The sequence below is a fragment of the Antechinus flavipes genome, chromosome 1 (assembly GCF_016432865.1).
Source record: "Antechinus flavipes isolate AdamAnt ecotype Samford, QLD, Australia chromosome 1, AdamAnt_v2, whole genome shotgun sequence".
Lineage (NCBI taxonomy): Eukaryota > Metazoa > Chordata > Mammalia > Dasyuromorphia > Dasyuridae > Antechinus > Antechinus flavipes.
In genome coordinates this window covers 447,234,174-447,254,967 of record NC_067398.1, presented here as the reverse complement: position 1 = coordinate 447,254,967, position 20,794 = coordinate 447,234,174, and the positions used below count along the sequence as shown (strand labels likewise).

Genomic DNA, 20,794 nt, shown 5'->3' with positions numbered 1-20,794 from the left:
ACCCAGCCATTCTCCAATTGATGGGCATCCATTAGCCAATCTTCTAAAAAGCAAAAGGGCATAAAAATCAAATCAACAAAGTAGTAAATAAATAAGGAGAAATCACAATACAACCAGATGAAATAAAAATAATAATTTGAACCTGTTGTACACAGTTATATGCTAACAAAACAGAACACAAAAGAAATAAAGTAACAGACACACGTGTGTGTGTGTGTGTGTATGTATATAAAATACCCAAGGTAACAGAACAGCAAATAGAGAATTTAAGCAACCAATCTCAGAAAAGTAAATAGAACTAATTGTAAAAGAGCTACTAAAGGGAAAAAAAACTGGTTCTGAATTTTTGTAAACTTTAAAAAAAAGACAATCCATACCACACAAATTATTTTTAAAAATTGAAGAACATACCCTGCTAGAATCAGTTTATTAGATAAATATAGCATAAACTCAGCAAGGATAAAGCACATAAAAAGAATTATAGACATATAATTAATTAAGATAGAATGAAAATTTTTAAATAAAATACTGACAGACTATAATCATTCATCCAAGGAATCATTCATTATGTCCAAATTGAATTTATAGTAGGCAAGCAAGGATAGAGACATAATCAACATAGTTAATCACATTAAACAATCATAACCCACATGATTATTTTTAAGATTTCAGAGAAAATCTTTGATAGAGTATAATATTTATTTATGCTAAAACTTCTAAAATGTCTAGGTACAGAGGGATCTTTTGAATATTATAAAAAAATCTATCTAAAAACAAGAGCAAGAATTATATGCAATTAGCATATCTAGTACTTTTAAATAGAGGAGTAAAAAAAGAATGCTTATTTTACACAGTATCATTTCATATGATTTTGAAAATGTTAGCAATAGCAATTAGATAGAGAAAGAAATTTAAGGAATAAAAATAGGTAAAGAGGAGATAAATCTATTATTTGAGATGATATTGATTTTTTTTTAATTAAAGCTTTTTTCCCCCCTGCTGAGCCAGCTGGGATTAAGTGATTTACCCAGGGTCACACAGATAGGAAGTATTAAGTGTTGAAGATCAGATTTGAATGCAGGTCCTCCTGACTTCAGGGCCGATTCTCTATTCAACTATGCCATCTAGCTGCCCCAAAGCTTTTTATTTTCAAAACATAATCATGGATAATTTTTCAGAATTGACCCTTGCAAAATCTTGTGTTCCAAATTTTCTCCCCTTCCCCCCATTCTCTCCCCTAGATGGCAAGTAGTCCAATATAAGTTAAACATGTTAAAAATATTTTAAATAAATATATGCATGCATATTTATACAATTATCTTGCTGCACAAGAAAAATAAGATCAAAAAGGAAAAAGACAACTGAGAAAGAAAACAAAATGCAAGCAAACAACAACAACAAGAGTGAAAATGCTATGATGTGACCCACACTCAGTTCCACAGGCCTCTCTCTGAGTGTAGATGCCTCTTTTCATCACAAGATCATTGGCACTGAATTCAATCATTTCATTATTGAAAAGAGGCATGTCCAGATAATATGATTTTTCTAACTTGGAAAATTCCAGAAAATCTATAGATACTTAAAAATAGCATTAGTAAAGTGAAAGTTGCAAAACAACCCCACCTCCCAAATCAACAACATTTTAATATAATAACAAAGTTCAAGAGGCAACAATAAAAAGAGCAGTATCATTCCAAATAACTACAAAAATACATAAAATATTTGGGGATCATACTACCAAAGCACACAAAATCATACAGATTCATTTATGGAGTGCTCCTTAAAGAAATAAAGAACAACTTAAATAATTGGAGAACTAATTAGGGCTCATGGTTCAGCCATGCTAATGTAATAAAAGTGAAAAATTTGGCAATGCCACAAAATAATTTATGTTTTTAATGGTATATTAGTAAAATTATCAGATGGTTACTTTATAGAATTTAATTATATAAAATTCATTTGGGGTAATAAAAGTTTAATTTAGAGTATCAAGAAAAATGATAAAAAACTATAGTTCAAATCAACAGCAGTCATCAAGACCATCTGATATAGATAAAAAATTTAGAGAGATAAATCAATGCAACAGGCTAGAGAGAATGGAGAATTAGAAATGGTGGAATGCAATGGTTCAATATTTGATAAAGTAGAAAAGATAAAATACCTAGAAAAGAGCTCTTAATTTGATTTTAAAAATTGCTTAGAAAATGGAAAAGCTGTCTGGAAGAAATTAGGCTTGGACCCACATTTTATATGATATTCCACAATATTATAGATCTAGATTGATGTATTTTGCTTTAATATCACTATAGTTTTTCCCGATATCTCTTCCCACTTCAGCTCAGAGAGTCATTCCACATAGTAAATAGTATTGCTATTCAAAGACAAAAATGGAAAAGGAAGGGAAAATAACTGAAGAATACATGTGGATCTTCTACCCATGCAAAGGGTTGAGAGTATCTTTTCACATCTCATCTTTTGAGGTATGCTTATTCTTTATAATTTTGTAACATTTAATTTATTTTTTACTAGTTTTTTTCTATTTACATTGTTTTAGTCATTGTATATGTTGTTTTCTTGGTTCTGCTTATTTCAGTCTGCATCAGTTCAAAATAGATCTTTCTAAACTTCTCTATACCATTTCATTCATCATTCCTTCCAATGATGTCCCATTACATTTATGAATCACAATTTGTTTAGCCATTCTATACCTGATGGGCTTCTATTTGTTTCCAATTCTTTGCCAAAAGGAAAAGTACTATTATAATTTTTTTGGAATATTAGGAAATTTTCTTTTTATCAATACCTTTGCTATGGTATGTCTTATAATAGAATCTCTGGGTTAAAGAGTATGGCCATTTTAGCCACTTTAATTGCATAATGCCAAATTACTTTCCAAAATGGTTGTACTGATTTTCAGCTCTATCAACAATATATTGTTTTGTCTATCATTCTACAACCCCTTCAATAGTGATTATTAATTTTGTTGTTGTTGTTACCAATGTTCAGGATATGAGGGAAAACCTCAGAATTGTTTATTTGAATTTCTCTTATTATTTGCAATTTAGAGCACTCTTTCACAAGTTAATTAGTAGTCTGAAATTCTTTACATCCTTTGTTTTACATCCTTTGACTGTCTATCTATTGAGAATATGTATATGTGGATACATATATAAATTATCTGTTAATTTGTATATCTCAGATACCAAACTCTTATCAGATAATTTTGATATAATTTTGCCTCTCATTTGACCGCTTCTGTTCTTATTTGTGATACATTAATTTTATTTATGCAAAAGCTTTTAATTTCACATAATTATAGTTATCTATTTTATCTTTTGCAATTGTCCTTATCTCTTGCTTGGTTAAGAATATATCTCCTACCAAACAGAGAGAGGTATATGACTTATTTCTTTTGTTTTCAATAGTATGATTTTAAAAATCATTTAAAAATTTCTAAATAGTATGATTCTTTTTGTCTTTGAAAAAATAATACTTTTTTCTAGATGGAATGACTTTGAAATGGGATGGGGATAGTGGGAGAAACTATAGTGATAGAATAGAACAACAAAGTAAATCCACAAAACTGTTGAAAAAGAATAGTTCAATCTATGGGACTCAAAGCCTAGAAAGATATATATTCAATATAGGTATTGGGATAGTTAGGAGTAAGACAATTACTTTGCATCTTGGACTTAGCTTTGTTTTTATGTCTTTAACTCCATTAATTTGCACAGGTGAATGGAAGAACCTTATAGGTGAAAAACTACTTCCTCCTACCCCCTAAATAATTCAAACCAAGCTCTTGGCAAGTTGTTGGAAATTTCTACAGTGATGTACTCCAGATTGCTTTCCAAAATAGTTGGATCAGTCCCCAGTTTCATCAACAATGAATATGTTCCAATTTTTCCATATTTCCTCCAAAATTTGTTACTTTTCTCGTCTGTAACTTTAACCAATTTTAGTTTTAGGTATAAAATGATATCTCAAGCTTATTTTAATTTATATTTCTCTAATCAATAATGATTTAAAGCATTTTTCATATGACCATAAATTGGATTTATTTCTTCATCAGAAAACTGTTTATATCCTTTGACCATTTAACAATTGGCAAAAATTTGTATTCTTAAAGATTTGACAAAATTCTTTATATATTTTAGATATGAGATCTTTATCTGATAAACTCTCCATAAAATACCCCCTCCCCATTTTCTGCTTCCTTTTTTATTTTGGTTACATTTTTTATTTGTATAAAACCTTTTAAATTTAACATAATCAAAATTATCTGTTTTACACCTAACTTTATTCTCTATTGTTTAATCACAACTTATTCATCTATCCACATGTCTGATAAGTATTATGTTCCATATTTTAATTTTCTTGTAAAATCTCTCCTTATATCTAGGTCTTATGTCCATTTTGATCTTATCTTGGTAAATGACATAAGATATTGGTCTATGCCCAGTTTTTACTATACTGCCTTCAAGTTTTCTCATCAATTTTTTTTAACCAAACAATAAATTCTTATTACAAAATCTCAAATATAAAGTTATGTTTATTTACTGCTGTAAATTAATTGCATGCCTCCTCTATTCTATTGATCTACCTTTCTATTTTTTAGCCAGTACCAGATAGTTTGGATAATTGCTACCTTATAATATAGTTTAATATCTGGTACTGTTAAACCTCCTTCTTATATATTTTACCAATATTTCCTTTGATATTCTTGACTTTTTGTTTTTCCAAGTGAATTTTGTTATTATTTTTCTAATTCCATAAAACTTTTTTGGGTAATTTAATTTGGAAGGATCTCATATTTACCTATTATTACAAATGATTTATTTAATATTAAAATTAGTTGATCTTTAAATATTTGATAGAATTCACTTGTAAATTCATCTGGTCCTGGTGCTTTTCTCTTAAAAATTTAATTTATGGGCTGTTCAATTTCTTTTTCTAAAACAGATTTACTTAGATATTCTGTTTCTTCTTCTGTTAATATAGACAGGTAATTTATATTTTTGTAAATATTCTTCTATTTCATTTAAATTCTCAAACTTATTGACATATATTCTATTGACCATATACTATATTGGCTTTAAAAGATTATGGTCCTTATGATGAAACAATAGTTCAGTTGAAACCAGAAGCAGGAAGGACAGAGAACATTCACCAAGTGGAGCTATGTTGGCAAGATCTATGAAATTAATATATCACTGGCAAGTAATGACTATACAAGACAAAGAGAACAAAATTTGACAGAGATCATTCTCTGTGCCTGTCTGTAATATCTGCAAAGACCCTATTTTTGGCAAAGACTACATGTTTGGCAAAAACTTTGTTTTATGAGAACAATAGGGATAAGCCTTAAAGGGAATAGCATGATGATATCACTAGAAGACATCAGTAGCCCTGAAGTATCAGAGACAGAATTGCCCCTTCATGCATATATTTTACATATATATCTATTCCCTACATTTATGCTTTTTTTTTTTTTTAACAATTTTCCTTATGTGTGTTTCTCTTCCAAGTGATGATATAAGTATCTGTGGAAAAATGCCTTAGATTAATGGAGAGAGAAAAGTTTACTGCTATTTTTCTTATCATCCTATTTCATTAAATGCTTATGATTATCATAGTGTTTGATATATAAGTGCTTACTGCTTGTTGATAGAAGAATTTGGTCTAATATCATCCTCTTATTTATAAATTATTGATGGAAGTTCATAAACTCTGATTTTGTTTGGATGTAGACAAACAAAGTGTCTTGATTCTAGAGAGTTTTGTTTGCAGGACCCACATGTGAATTGGAAGGCATCTTCATTTATTAACAATAACTATATTGGAGGAAATAGGATCAAAGAAAAAGATAGGGCTGTTGTTCAAGATGCATACCAAAATGATAACTGATGATATAGGGAGGGCTGAGCAGTTTGCTTCTATTTTCTATAGTCTTTGGACCAAACCAGATAAAAATAACTAGTTGGAAATTAACATCCAAGATAAAAAAGGAAATAGTAAGAGAATAGTTTCCTTTGATGAATTCACGATCCATAGATCCATAGAAGTACTTCCTTAGGTTCTGAAAGAACTGGAAGATTTGATTCCTGATCTATTATCAGTGGACTCTGAAAAATTGTGGAGAATGGGAGATGTATCCCAATTTCAGAAAGAGGCAAATATTTTGAATTTCTTGGTTACAAATTTAATATATAATTTTTACATCATTTTAATTTTTAAATATTTCTTTCCCCATTTTTTTTTTTTTTTGGTTTGGTAAAGCAGTGCTTTTAACAGAATATAAAAGAAAGAGAAAAAAACTTTCACAATTTTAACCAACTAATTAAGCCTCTGTTGTTCTGCTTTTTTGAAAAAAAAAAAGCAGATAAAGTATTTAAAACTTCAGGTCAGAGAATTTGACTTAAATTCCAGGCAAAATTATAGACTATGACTATTATGAAGTATTGATAGGGTTGCTAGGTGATGCAGTGGATAGAGCACTATTTCTGAAGTCAGGAGGACCTGAATTCAAATCCGGCCTCAGACACTTAACACTTCTTAGCTGTGTGACCCCGGGCAAGTCACCTAACCATAATTGCTTCAGCCAAAAAAAAAAAGTATCCATAATGAATGTGTAGAAAAGGAAGCATTGATCCCAAAGCTATAGTACAAAGAATTAACATCCGACTGAGATTGCTTACTGTAGATTTTATTTATTTAGGTTTTAGCAAAATATTTATTAAAACCTCTTGAGGTATTCCTTGATAAAGATGAAGAGATGTAGATTAGACTACAGTGCAATTAAATGCATTTAGACATTGACTTCTGGAAGCCAAGATGGTAGAATAAGCAGTAAATCACTGTAAACTTCTCATGTTCACCTCCAGGTAATCATAAATTCACTCCCTATGACAGGTTCTGAAGAGACCATAACCAGTAAGGGGAAAAGGTGAAATAATCTTTTAGCTCAGGAAACATGAAGGATCAGTGAGAGGATCCCTCTCATTTAGGTAAGGGGAGTGGGGCCTGTAGTCCAAGACACTAAACTTCCCAGCAAGTCAGAGCAAGCCCAATCTCAGCAAATCAGCAAGAGATCCTGAGCCCCAGGGTGGTGGAGCAGGTCAATGTCAACACCAGAATCCTTGGCAAAATGTGCCTTGGCAAAACCAGAGAAGCCTGCAGACTTTTCCAGGGAATTACTACAAGCTCTGCTCTAGCCCTGATCAAACAGACATTCTCCAGTAGCTAGACCTCCATGTGATTGAGCATAGCATCAGGCTATCCTCTAGTGGCTAAATCTCCATGTGCTACATATAGTCCCAGGGAAACACAGAAACCCCACTTGGCCTTAGTACATTCCAAGCATTACCACCAGAACACCAGCTCAACACCAGGCAAGCTACTAGATCCCTGCAGCATCCAGCAATCTCTCACATCCTTCCCTTCCAGCCAGCACCTTATGCCAGGATCCTCTGTGGGCTTCAGGGTAACATCAGGTATCCATCAGGTTGAGAGAGAAGGGACGGGATGGAGATGAGTAAAACAAGAACAAGAACAAGAATAAGGACAACAACAACAGAATTTGACCACAAGAAGTTATGATGAAGAAAAACTCAAACAACATCAAAATACCTATAAGCAAAATTCCAAAGGAAAGTGGAAGGTGGTCTCAAGCCCAGAAAAACCTTATGTAAGAGCTCAAAAAAAATCATACAAGAGAAATAGAAGACTCAGAAAAGAAATAAAAGTGATGCAAAAGAATTATGAAAAAAGAGTCAATAGCTTAGGAAACTGCTTTAAAAGTGGAAATGAAGATACAAAAACCCATTGAAGAAACAACATCTCAAAGAATATAATTGGCCAAATCGAAAAGAAGTTATAGAACCTAATTGAGGAAAACAACTCCTTTAAAATAAGAATCAGGTAATGATTTTATGGGACATTAAGATTTAATGAACCAAATTTAGAAGAATGAAAGAAAAATGAAAGGAAATGTAAAATACCTTGTAGGAAAAACAATTGACCTGGAAAATAGTTCAGGAGAGACAATATCAGAATCATTGTTCTACCTGAAAGTCAAAATCAAAAGGAAAACTTGGACAGAAATTCCAAGAAGTTATTAAGAAAAGCTATCCCTATGTCCTAGAACCAGAGGGCAAAATAAGCACCAATCTCCTCAGGAGAGAGATTCCAAAATAAAAATTCCAAGGAACATAATAGTTAAATTTCAAAACTTGACATCAGGTCAAGGAAAAGATACTACAAGTGGCCCAAAAGAAGCAATTTAGATGTTGAGGAGTCATAATCAGTATCACACAGGACCTGTCAGCAGCAACTTTAAAGGATTAGAGATCATGAAACATGATATATATGAAAGCAAAAGAACTAGGACTACAACTAAAGAACACCTCCCTGGAAAAATTAAGCATAATATTTCAAGGAAAAAATCGTCATTCAATGAAATAGAAGGATTTCAAAGTTTCATAAGAAGACTAGACCTAAATAAGAAAAAATTGAACTATAATATCAAGACCCCAAAGAAGCACAAATAGGTAAAAAAGGAAAAGAAAATTTAGGGATTTAATGGAACTAAATTGTTTTCATGTCAACAAAGAAACATGATACCTGTAATCATTTATAATTGTGTCTCTAATAGTGGAAACGAAAGGAATACATATAGACAGAGATTATGGATATAAGGTGAATTGAGTGAATGACATTAAAAAACCCTAAGTGATGAAAAAGAGGAGTACGCTCAGTTCAGAATGAAAGGAGAGATAGAATGGTGTAAATTATTTTACACTAAGAGATGAAAAAGACAAATTACAGTGGAGATGAGGATTGTAGGATGGATGGTGAGCATCACTTGAACCTTATTCAGATCTGGCTCAAAGAGGGAATAATATACAAAATTGAACATAGGAATTTATCTTACCCAATAGGGAAGTAGCAGGATTGGGAATTGATAAAAGAGAGGGCAGGTCAAGGGAAGTGGTGGATAGAAGCAAAACACTGGTGAGAAGGGAAAGAGTGAAAGGAGAAAGAAAACAAACGGGGGAGAAAATAGGATGGAGGGAAATAGACAGCTAGTAATCAAAATCATGAATGAGAATGGGATAACCTCTTCCATAAAACAGAAGTGGATAGAAGAGTGAATCAAAAATAGAATCTTACAATATATTGTTTATAAAAAATATACTTGAAGTAGAGACAGCCATACACACTAAAGGTAAGGGGCTGGAACAGAATTCGTTGTACTTCAGCTGAAGTATATTCTGATCTCAGACAAAGCAAAAGGAAAAATAGACCTAATTAAAGAAGCTAAAAAAAGTTTCCTAATAAAAGTTGAATGGTTTGTTTCAGGAACGTGTTTGGGGAAGGAGTGGGAAACCAAGAAAGGCCACCTAGAGAATGTGTTATTTCAATTGATTCTTGATAGAAGCCAGGGAGTCTGAGAGAAGGAGGTGAAGGAAAGTTTACCTGGTGGGGTATAGTCAATTCAAAGACACAGAGATGGGATGTAGAGCAGTAAGTAAGGCCTAAGAGGCAACTAGGCCAGTATGACTAGATAATAGAGTTCATGTGTAATAAGTTGGGAAGATGGGAAATAATCAGGCTGTGAAGAGCTTTAAGTGATAATACAGTACTAGAGTTAATAAGGAGTCACTTAAATTTATTGAGGAGTTGGGGATATGATTAAATTTGCACTATAGGAAAATCACTTTGGCAGCTGTATGATGGATGTATTGGAATATAGAATGGCAGGGAGAAAAATCAAGCAGAGATTTTTTTCTTGGTGCCATTTAAAAAAAATCATTGAAGTCAGAAGAAACCTTTTTCTTGAATAATATATCAGGGTTGTTGGAAGTACTAGTTGGTTTGTAGATAGACTGAAGGATGAATATTGAAATGTGGACATAATTTATTTTTTTGTAAATGAGTCATCTGAAGATTGAGTGCTTAGAACCTTAATTTGCCCCCCTTTCCCATAGGTAATATCAAGAATGATGGAATGTGGCTTACTTCATCTTGTTTCAAGGTTCATTGGAAATTGTTGTGCATTGGAAGTTTCCTTCTTGGTAAAATTAGGCTGGCAGCTAGTTTTGGATTGTATTAGAGAAGGAATTAAGCATTTTTCTAGTGTTTTGTGTGGAAGGCTACATATTTGTAGATGTGGGAGGAGAAAGGAAGAATAAAAACAGCCTATTGTCCCCTGGAAATTTTGCTTTTTGATCTGGCATCGTGAGACTTTAATTGTTGCTAAATGTTGTTAGACAATTAGAAATTGTCTAATATTAGGTTTTCAACACTTTCTGAACCAGTGTGAGACTTTCAAAATATTGACTAAGTAAATTAATATTTTGTAAGTGCTTAATACATGTTTATTGAAGTTTTTAGAATGCTATTGACATTAGTTAATAAATTAGTTTTCAAATCAACAAACAACAAACACTGGGCATTTACAAGGTGCTAGGCAGTATGCTTAGCTTTGGGAATACTTTTTTGTTGTTGTTTAGTCATTTTTCAGTTATGTCTGACTCTTCATATCCTCATTTGGGGTTTAACTGGAAAAGTTACTGGAGTAGTTTGTCATTTTCTTCTCTAGCTCATTTTATAGACGAGGAAACAGAGGCAAATGGGGTTAAGTGACTTGTCCATGGTCAAATGTGTTTGAGAATGGATTTGAATTCAGGAAGAGGAGTCTAGTTGTCTCTCCCCTTACCCTCACCTCCCTTTGGGAATAGAATAAAAGTCTATTCCCTCAAGGAATTTACATTTGAGTTGGGGAAGACAACTTATTAAAGGAAATTGAAAAAGGGAGAAATATCCTGACAAGAGCATAGTAGTAGAAAAAAAAATCTGGACTGTCAGAAATGCAATTTAGAATGGAGTAAAGAACTTTTTCATTGATTAATGTGATAAAGGCATGGTTAAGCAGGTTAGTTGAAACAGGCATAATTATGAAGTTGGCTAAGGAGATGCAGTGCTTTTATTCTCTACTCTTTTGTGAATCCTATAGGGATTCAATGTTAAATATGAAGCCACATGATTACTATTTCCTTCTCCTTGGATGATTTCTGCAATTTGTATCCTTTGAGAAAAAAAAAATCTCAAGAGAGGCATGATTGTATAGTTGAAAGAGTACTGGCCTAGAAATCAGAAGTTCTATTTCTGCCACTTTCTGAGGTTCCATCTCTTTATCTGTAAAGTGAAACAATAAGATTCAATAATGTGTAATGTCTCAAGCACTAAAGTTTAAAGAATGAATGATTAATATCTAGTTAGCTGAGAAAAACCTTAACTAGACTTAACTAGTTACTATGTAAACACTGACAATCAGTCATTGATGCTATTAAAGGTTTGAAGCTTTGCGTTATGGGTAGTTGGCAGTTGACTGGTTGGCTCCACAAGGTGGGAGTATTCTCCCTGTTTCTCAGAAAGTCAGTTATCTTTTTTTCTCTCTAGATTTGCCTCATCCTATGGGACAGCATCAATTTACTCTTAAGGAATGTATGTATTTGTAGATTTACCCAATCAGAAACTAGTTCATCTATTAGGAAACTGTAGCTCCTTCTTGAACTTAATATACTTCAATGAGTTCTAATCACATCTACCACGCAGTTATTAGCCAGCAACTTTCCAAAACTCTGGGAACCTTAGTGGGTACAGAAGCTGCTTTGACATTGAAAAGGTCTATGACATGCACAGTTTGAATATGTTTTCCTGTGGCTATGCCCTTTCAAGTGGGAAAAGGTGCACATGATTGATTTAAACTCACACATCCTGCTGAGATTTCTTTTAATGCTAACAAAGGAACTCTAGATTGTGACTCCTCATATGGAAGATAGATTCTAGAGTTAGCTAGATTTAGAATTATATAGAAGCTTCCACAGTGGCTAATTTTCTCATCCCTTTCTGGTTGATTGTTGGCCCTTTCGGCCTGCTATTGCCATTGCTTATCCTGGTATAACTCTCTGAAATGACATAGACAAAAACGAATTTATGCTGAATCCAATTCTCATATTTGAATTTTTGGACAGTTCCTGGGAAAAAACAGTCACAAATAACAACTTCAGACCTTCTTACTTTCCAAAGATACAACATTAAATATAATGAATTTACATGAGAAAATTTAAAGAAAAAAAGCCTTTCTATTGGAGGCCCTCTTAGCTATGTTCATTATTGTGTTTTTATCAGTGCTCCTTACATATAATGTCACTTTACATTTTTAATTGTTCAGTTAAGAAGCAAAGATAATCCCTACTTCATAATATGTGCTTGTTGTCATTTAAATTATATTGAGGTAATTTTCATAATTTTTGTCATAATGTGTTTCTTTTTTTGTCATGCTACTTAATTTTAATTTTTTTCTTTATGTATGAATATCTTAGAAAATACACCCAGGTTAATACCTGAAAAGGAAAGCATGTATTACCCACGAGTCCAGCACTACCGAGAACTCCTTGACTCCTTGCCTATGGATGCCTATACACATGGCTGCATCCTTCACCCAGAACTAACAGTGGACTCCATGATCCCTGCATATGCAACAACAAGGATTCGCAGTATGTAAAGAGTTCAGGGTCTTTGGGATTTGTCCCACATTCCTTTTATAAGTCATTTGTCTGATTTCTATAATTTCTTATGATCATGAGTAGGCTTTTCAATTTGTTTCATTTATATTTCTAAGATTATAATAGAAAATAGACGGTTCAACTTTATTAATCTGTGCCTTATATTAAGTAAATATATATTTTTAAAAATAGCTCAATACCCTACTTTTGTTTCGGAGATCAAAGCTACATACAACACAAAATAGAATTCTTTTGTAGAAAGGTATATTGATGTAGTGGAAAAAGAATTGGACTAGTAATATGATGACACAAGTTTTTGTCTTGGTTTTTCTATTGACAAGCAGTGAGATTTCAGGCACATTCCTCATGATCTCAAATGTAGTGACTTACTGATTTATTCAGTTATATTTCAATTGAGTTTGACCTTGCAACAGAGGCTTCTGGTTGTACTAAAAAACACAAAGAAATTAATGGAAACCCTGCTGTCTGTAGGTAGGAAAATGAAAAGCTATTCTCATTTTCCTCTGTAATTTTTAAAATAATAATTTGTTATCTATTAATATTTCTATTTCCTTCAAATGCTCTGGAGAAGAATAGTCAGTGTTTTTCCTTTGAATATGTCCATTAATTTTATGAATAGTTCTCTACATTTATTAATCTTTCTTACTTTTTGTTGTAGTCTTCCCTATGAGTACCTCTCTTCATTTGCTGTTTCATTTCACCTTTGATTATGTATCTCCAGGATTATAAACAAATGTTGCTTTGCTTGGGCATAAGATTATAAAAAGTTTTACTCATGTGGTGGGGTATAGTGAATAGAGACAGGAAAACCTGCTCTCAAATCTTGCCCCTGACACATAGTACTGTGAGATTCCTGGAAGTTATTTAATCTCTCAGTGGTCCAGGTAATTCTCTAAGACTATAAAAGTGGTAGAAGGAGTTTCTTGACCTGGGAATTCTGTATGCCAATGAATATGACACTTCCAGTCTCTATTCCTCCCGAAAGATTTTTGATGTTTGGATAAAACTTGGAGTCAGTGGTATTGTCTCCATAAGTTTTGGCCATGTAATTGGCAGAGTATTGATAGATCATTTCCGTGACATTATTCACTATAATGATATCACACACTATACCCCTTTCTGCCTATTCCTTCCTAATTAAGTCTATATGTTTCTAGAGCCTTGATATTATTTGTTTCATATGTTCATGGCCATGCAGTGATGATGATGATAATAATTTCTAAAGTTTCTTTATTGCTATGATTAAATACTGATTTTATGTCTTATGGTTAGGAGTAAATATATTATATTCTAATAACTTTTATAGTAATTTTAAGAATTCTTTATTTCCCTCCTCCCATTGGGATGTGGTCAGGAAAAAATTTCTATCTAGGGGTGGAATAGTTCCCTGGATGGAAGATCCAGGGAAATGGGGAAATGTTGTGGAACTATATTCATCTAGTTGTCCCAAGGCAATTTGGGACAGTTTATTTTCTGTTTTTGTCACTAGAATTTGAGGTAGTCTAAGGGCTTCTTTAAAAAAACATTATGACCTTTATTACTTTTAAAAAATACTTTTCTTATTTCTAAATGATTGTATTTATAAACATTTAATAGGAAACTGATCCAAAAGCAAACTCTCAGTTTTGTTGGACTGAACAAATTTACTCATATTTGAATGAAACCTTATAGTTACACTGTTCTGTCATGTTGTGTTTTGTGAAAAAGCTTTGTTTTTGTTTTGATTTTGGAAAATGTTCCAAATATCAGGCCAAATAGGTAATACTGAATCTGAACTGAAGAAACTTGCCCAAGAAAATCCAGATCTTCAGGATGCATATATAGCAAAGCAGAAACGTCTTAAAGTGAGTAAACCAGCATTATTCCCACCTGTCATTTAGAGTTGTATGGTGATAAAGCATATTTTTTCCTCTCTTTCTTCAAGCCCTCCTCTTCTTTGTTTCCTCTGTTCTTCCTTTCTTTCCTTGGAAGTCATACAAGAAAAGTCTCTCACCCCTTCTCCCATTTTGTCACTAATCATCAGAAGGAAATTTCAGTCATTGGAGACTAGAGGAATTCATTGTGTCCTCCCTATAATGTGCTCTCCCTCAGCAAAGGGCCAAGTGTGTGTGTTCAATTCTGCAGAAAATATTCCAGCCCAACAAAAGTCAACTTCCTAGATTTCATCAGATAGATTCATCAACAACTTTCCCCAATCCCTTCTGTGTTGTCTTATCTTGTATCCTTTTTGTTTTTCTTTTTTTCCTTTTTGATTCCATCTTATTGGGAAAATATTTTCATCACCACTACAATCTCTTATCTTATGCATAAGACTTGTGCCTGACTGTGGCACCTAGTTTTCCATAGCATTTTCCCTCACTAAAAAAAGAACCACTACTTTTTGTCAGGTAAAAATGATCTGTTCTTCATATCTATCTCTATCTCATCTCTATGTATTTATGTATCTATGTATCTATCTATCTATTTATCCTTTTCCTCTCTCTCTCTTTCATTCTCTCTCTCTCTCTCTCTTTCTTTTCTTTTCTTTCTCCCTCTTTCTTTCTTTCTTTTTTTCTTTTTATCCATTTGAGCATTTTTGGGATAAAATTTCTCCTTTGCTTTTATCACTTTCTATTTTATAGTATCCTGGTTTTGTATCCATGTTATCTTTCCTCCATTAAATTATAAGAACTTTGAGAATAGAGGCTGTCATTTTTCATTTTTTTATCCTCACAATACCTACTAAAATAACTTACAAATACTAAGCATTAAACAAATATTTGCTAAATTGAATCAATGACATACATTGATATATATCGTCATATGTTTTTCCTGCCCTCTCTAGTTCTTCTAGGCCTAAAGAGGTTTTTGTTCCTATATAGATTATCTTTTAGATTGGTAGTTCTAATGCCTCTTTTTATTGACTAGTCTCTATACTTTTTTTCTGTAATTATTTGGCCTGTCTTGATTGTCCTGAGAAAAGGAAATTACTTATGAGGGCCCTTTTCTGAGTTTAAGTTTTCTCTTAATATTTTTCACTTTATCTAAGTTTATCTATTCCCTCTTGCTAACCTCTAGAATAATGTGTAGAATCATAAGATAGACTTTGCATTATGTAAGCCATTCATAGAAATTGACTGTGTTTAGTATGTGTTTTTATTTGTTTAGTCAAAGCTACTGGACCATGACAATGTAAAATATTTGAAGAAAATACTTGATGAGCTTGAGAAGGTTCTGGATCAAGTTGAAACTGAATTGCAAAGGAGAAATGAAGAGACCCCAGGCAAGTACTGATTTAGGTATCTCTCTTCTTCCTTCCTGCCAATGTTATGTTCATTCTGATAGATTTCATTTCAAACATTCTATGTTTTCTGTTTATATTTTAATTATGATCATGGTGACTTGAATTAACACAGCAAAACTTGATGCTTAATGGTTACTTAGGTAATATCTGAGAGAAATATGAGAATGAAACAGTTTTTTAAAAAGTGAAAATGATGGCAGCCAATAGCATTCACAATCCATATTCCCTTTCAAAATAGTAGCAATGTTTTCTTTCATTCCTATTGATTCACCTAGGTTTTTGCCTAAATATTGTTTTTCATTTTGCCTGTCCAGGCATGGCTTTTGCCCCAAGAAGTACAGGTGAGAAAACCTTGTGGATCAGCAAGTATGCACATTTGTTTGGGGGAAAAGGAAGGCTTTTGTATCTGTGATTTCATGAATGTGGGTGTTTCCCATTGTGAAAATCTCTTTTAATAACAAATATCAGCAACTATTCTGTAACTTTTAATCTTAAAGTAGGACATGCAAGCTGTTTTTTATATGGATGGTAAGGTAAGAATAGTTTTTACATTTTAAAATGAATTTTTTTTATATTTAAAAATGTAACCCCCCCCCTCATTTTAAGATTAGGTAGTACAAAAATAGGGGGTAGGCCAGGTATGCCTCTCAGGACCAAGACTGCAGATATCTGTGTTAGAATAATATATTGTTCCATGATCACAAAACTACTGTGTATCAAGAGGTAACACTTGAACCCAGGTTTTCTTGCTGTGTAGGTTGATCACCTATTCTTTACATTTTGAGCTGCCTTTAGATCTACATTTAGAGAATCCATATTTTGGACTAGTTGTGAACATGTGTGGGCTGAGATTTAGGAATAAAATAATTTCCATGTGTCTATAATATGTGAGTGCTATTTTTGCAGCATGTTGGACTCTCTAGATGATAATTCTATTACCTGAAACTTTCTTTTTCATTAGATGCAATATCCCGACTTAAAAAAAAAAGATAGCAATGCCGTTGACTAGTTGCAGGCTGAACCTGATCTTGTTACCTCCAGCACACCTGTTGTTTACTGAAATGAGCAGGGAATATTTGAGGATCATGCTGCTATTTGGAGGCCCTAATCACTTAGAGTCCTTTATAACCATCAGGCAGGTTTTAAATACTAGGGGCTTCAGAGACCTGAGACCTGAGCAGCTAACAGCTGTTACACAAAAAGATCTTTAGTTTCGAATAAATTAGCCTTAAAAAAAAAAAAAAAACATCAAATAACTTCCAAACATGTTTCTTTAGGAGTAATATAGGACTTTTAAATGCTGATAGTTTTGCAGTCACTCCTAAAGATGAGGGAATAATATAGTCAGGCAGCATATCTCTTCTGGGTTCTCTCTGTATAGTGTTTGCATCTAATTCTCCATGTCTTTTTCTCTGATTAGAGGAGGGCTGCCAGCCTTGGCTCTGTGGTGAATCTTTCACGTTGGCAGATGTCTCGCTTGCTGTCACATTGCATCGACTGAAGTTCCTGGGGTTTGCGAGGAGAAATTGGGGAAACGGAAAGCGACCAAACTTGGAAACCTATTACGAGCGTGTCTTGAAGAGAAAAACATTTAACAAGGTTTTAGGACATGTCAACAATATATTAATCTCGGCAGTGCTGCCAACAGCATTCCGGGTGGCCAAGAAAAGGGCCCCAAAAGTTCTTGGCACCACCTTTGTGGTTGGTCTGCTTGCAGGAATGGGATATTTTGCTTTTGTGCTTTTCAGAAAGAGATTTGGCAACGTGTTTTTATCCCTGAGAGCAAGACAAAATTATTTCTAGGCTTGTGCTGTGTTGGCTATGGCAACTGATGCAGCCTTTCCAATCGACACTGCTTTCCTAGGGCTGGTAAAGAATTATCCCAAGTGAGTAGGAAAGTGTACTGATTTAATTTCCTTTATTCTCTGACTAGCTCATTAAGTAAGGGCAAGCTATAGGTTCATTTATTTATTTATTTATTTATTTGTGCTTTGGTAAATTTTGAATACTTGTTTGCAAGGTTGAATTAATCCATCTTTAAAAAAAAATGGACAGGTTGAATTTATATAAAAGATGTCTTATAGAGCTAGACAATTGCTTCAAGATTGTGATTTCCCCTCTTGCTGCATAAATAAAAAGATATGCTACTGAATTATTTATGAAATTTATTATTGTAAAAAGTCAATAGCAGTAACCTATGCTTGCATGTATTTCTTTATCTGAGCATCTCAAAGTACTTTCTGAATCTGTTCTCATTGGTCCTTGCAATATCCCATGACATCAGTGGACATTATTCATACAAGCTAGAAATCTACTCTGGTAGTCTACGCCAATAGGCATCCACCTATTTAGCTTAAAGAGTCTTCAGAGATCTACATTTCTACCCTTTCACTGGTAGCTTAAGGCAGAATGGGGAAAAAAAGAAGAGGAAGAAATAAAAGAGAAAGAGAAGAAAAGATATAAATTCTACCATATAAAATGTTGGCAGTTTATTCTAACGTTGGTCCATCAGGGCCTTTCATTGCTTGTCCCTTTGCTCAATAATACATTTAACCAGATGTCTTGCTAGAACTCTTGGACCTGTGATAGCAAGGATGAAAGTATTTTTGAAGGTTGTAGTTTGGAGAAGAGCCTGAAATTTACCTCTATAACATTGCATTTAAACCTGGTTTTACATTTGAATCTTTAATAATGTCAATTGCTTTTCCAGTTGGAAATCTGGCTAAGATTACCAAGAGAATATATTCTCCTTGCCTAGAAAAACAGTGAAACATGCCTGGTTAAGGGTTATATTGCCATTAGTGATGAAGCAAAGCAGTCTTACTTTCCAAAATTGAACCTAAGAGAGCTTAAGGAAGTGTCTTGGTTTTTCTTATGTTGGGTACCATGAATAAATACGAGAAACCTAAACTGAAATAAGCTTCAATATTCAGAAAGGGGCAATTTGGTGTAATGGAATAAGTTGTGGACCTGGAGTTAGATCACTTCAATTTTTGACTTTGCTTTGCCATCAACTTAGAACAATCTTTTGATCTCTCTAAGTCCCAGTTTTCTCATCTTTAAAAGGAAGGGATGAGCCTAAATGATCTTTATGGTCCCTTTTGACTCCAAAGTTTCTGTGAAAAACTTGCCCCATGCCTGCCTCAGGCTGGCCATATAGAAATGGCCAAAGAATGCACTCATTCCTCGCTCTTCCTTTTCATTAATGGAAAACAGTCATACCTAGAAAACAATAACTTGTTGTCAGTGGTAAAAAGCAACACATTTCTGTAATTCCATGGTATGTTCCAACAGTTGGGGAAATCTTGATGTACTGGATATGCTCCATTTATAAAAACTGAATAAAGTCTACAGAGTAAATTTAATCCAACAACATTAATATATTGGCAGTTTTGATTATGTTTTTGCTTTTTATAATTATGCTGTAATATATCTGCATTGATTTGCCTCTGGAAAATTTCACTGCATGTATTTATAATGTAACTCATCACTGAAGGCATTAGTAAATTGTTTGTGGTATTTCCAGGTTATTCAGGTTACTGTCATGTTAAAAGTGGGAGCTTCAGAATGGCAAAATAAAAATTGCATTTTTATAAAAATCAGGAGAAAACTTTCATTGAAAAAAATTCCTTGGCTAGGACACAGAGCAGTAGTTTGATGCAGGCCAGTTTTCCAGTTTTCATTGTTAATATGACAAAGACAAGACTAATAAAGTTTTATGAAAAACTTGCAATCCTTTGTGTGCAAAGGTGGTGCCATGGACACCTATCTGGGATGTCACTTGATACAAGTTGTATGGAAACTTTTTGATGGATTAAAATAACCACAAGATGTCGCTCTTCAACTAGTACTACTCAGCTGATATCCGTTCAGGATGAACAAGTGAAGAATTGGTTTCCCTTGTGTCAATGTAGAAAACTTTTCCATGAGATGAGTCTATTAGAAGACCACTAGTGCAATTGATTGCTTATACTATAGAAAAGCACATCCACACTGGAAAGCCCAGAATTGTACTGCACAGCTATAGAACCCAATATGTGCAATCAACACAAACTGTTTTTAGAATACCCTTGTTTGCCAGATACTCTATATATTTCTATTCATGATCATGAGGCCGGCTTAATTGGCCCACAATACACACTGCTGAGTCACAAATTTTTTTTTGTCAATTTCAAAAAAGTACTATAAAGTTCAAAAATTGAAAAATATTATAGGCACTAAGAAGGAACTTCATCTTAGGTTGTTTGCTGAAGCCTTATTACTATAATCTTGTTTTCTAACTTTTGCAGTCACACATGTATTGGTTCTATTTTCTGAAGTTTTTGTGTAACTTTTGGTAATTCTGGGTGTTGACAATAATTTATGGATTAAATATAATACTCAGTTACTTTTTTCTCTGTTATCTCTTCTTCACTGAACACAATAACATATAAACAGAAGTAGAAACGCAAGGTAATATTTTCAGTGTAACCCCTTTAAGTGTAATTGGCTAATAAACATGGATTTTAAAGCAAAAATAATTGTAGTAGATTATTTTTCAGATCTGCAATACAATTTTTTATAGTTAGAAGTTAGGTGGCATAGTGGATAGAGTGCTGGGCTTGAAGTCAGGAAAACTTGAGTTCAAATTTGGCCTTAGACATTTACCAGCTCCTGGGAGGCTTGATTAATGCCTCCCTTAATTTTCTCTTTTGGAAAATAGGGACAACAATATCTCCCAGAGCTGTTGTAAGAATAAAATGAGATAATATTTGTTGAATTATTTTTCAAATATTAAAATATATAAATCTCATCATCATTATTGATATCTTATTAGCAAGTAATCTCATTATCAAGTAGCTTTATTTCATTTGATAATTATAACAACTCTACAAAGTAGTAATAAGTACTCTTATCCCTACTTAACAGGGAGGGAACT

At 33.1% G+C, this 20,794-nt stretch overlaps 1 protein-coding gene across 1 annotated transcript in view; it reads left to right on the top strand.

Annotated features, from left to right (window-relative positions):
* Positions 1-20,396, top strand: part of GDAP1 (ganglioside induced differentiation associated protein 1) — a 31,827-nt gene extending 11,431 nt beyond the window's left edge. Inside the window, exons 3-6 of the mRNA XM_051970019.1 lie at positions 12,390-12,563; positions 14,343-14,437; positions 15,741-15,855; positions 17,297-20,396. Coding sequence (XP_051825979.1) covers positions 12,390-12,563; positions 14,343-14,437; positions 15,741-15,855; positions 17,297-17,679 — 767 coding nt within the window. The 3' untranslated portion in view covers positions 17,680-20,396. The remainder of the gene's footprint in view (positions 1-12,389; positions 12,564-14,342; positions 14,438-15,740; positions 15,856-17,296) is intronic.
* The last annotated feature ends 398 nt before the right edge of the window (positions 20,397-20,794 follow it).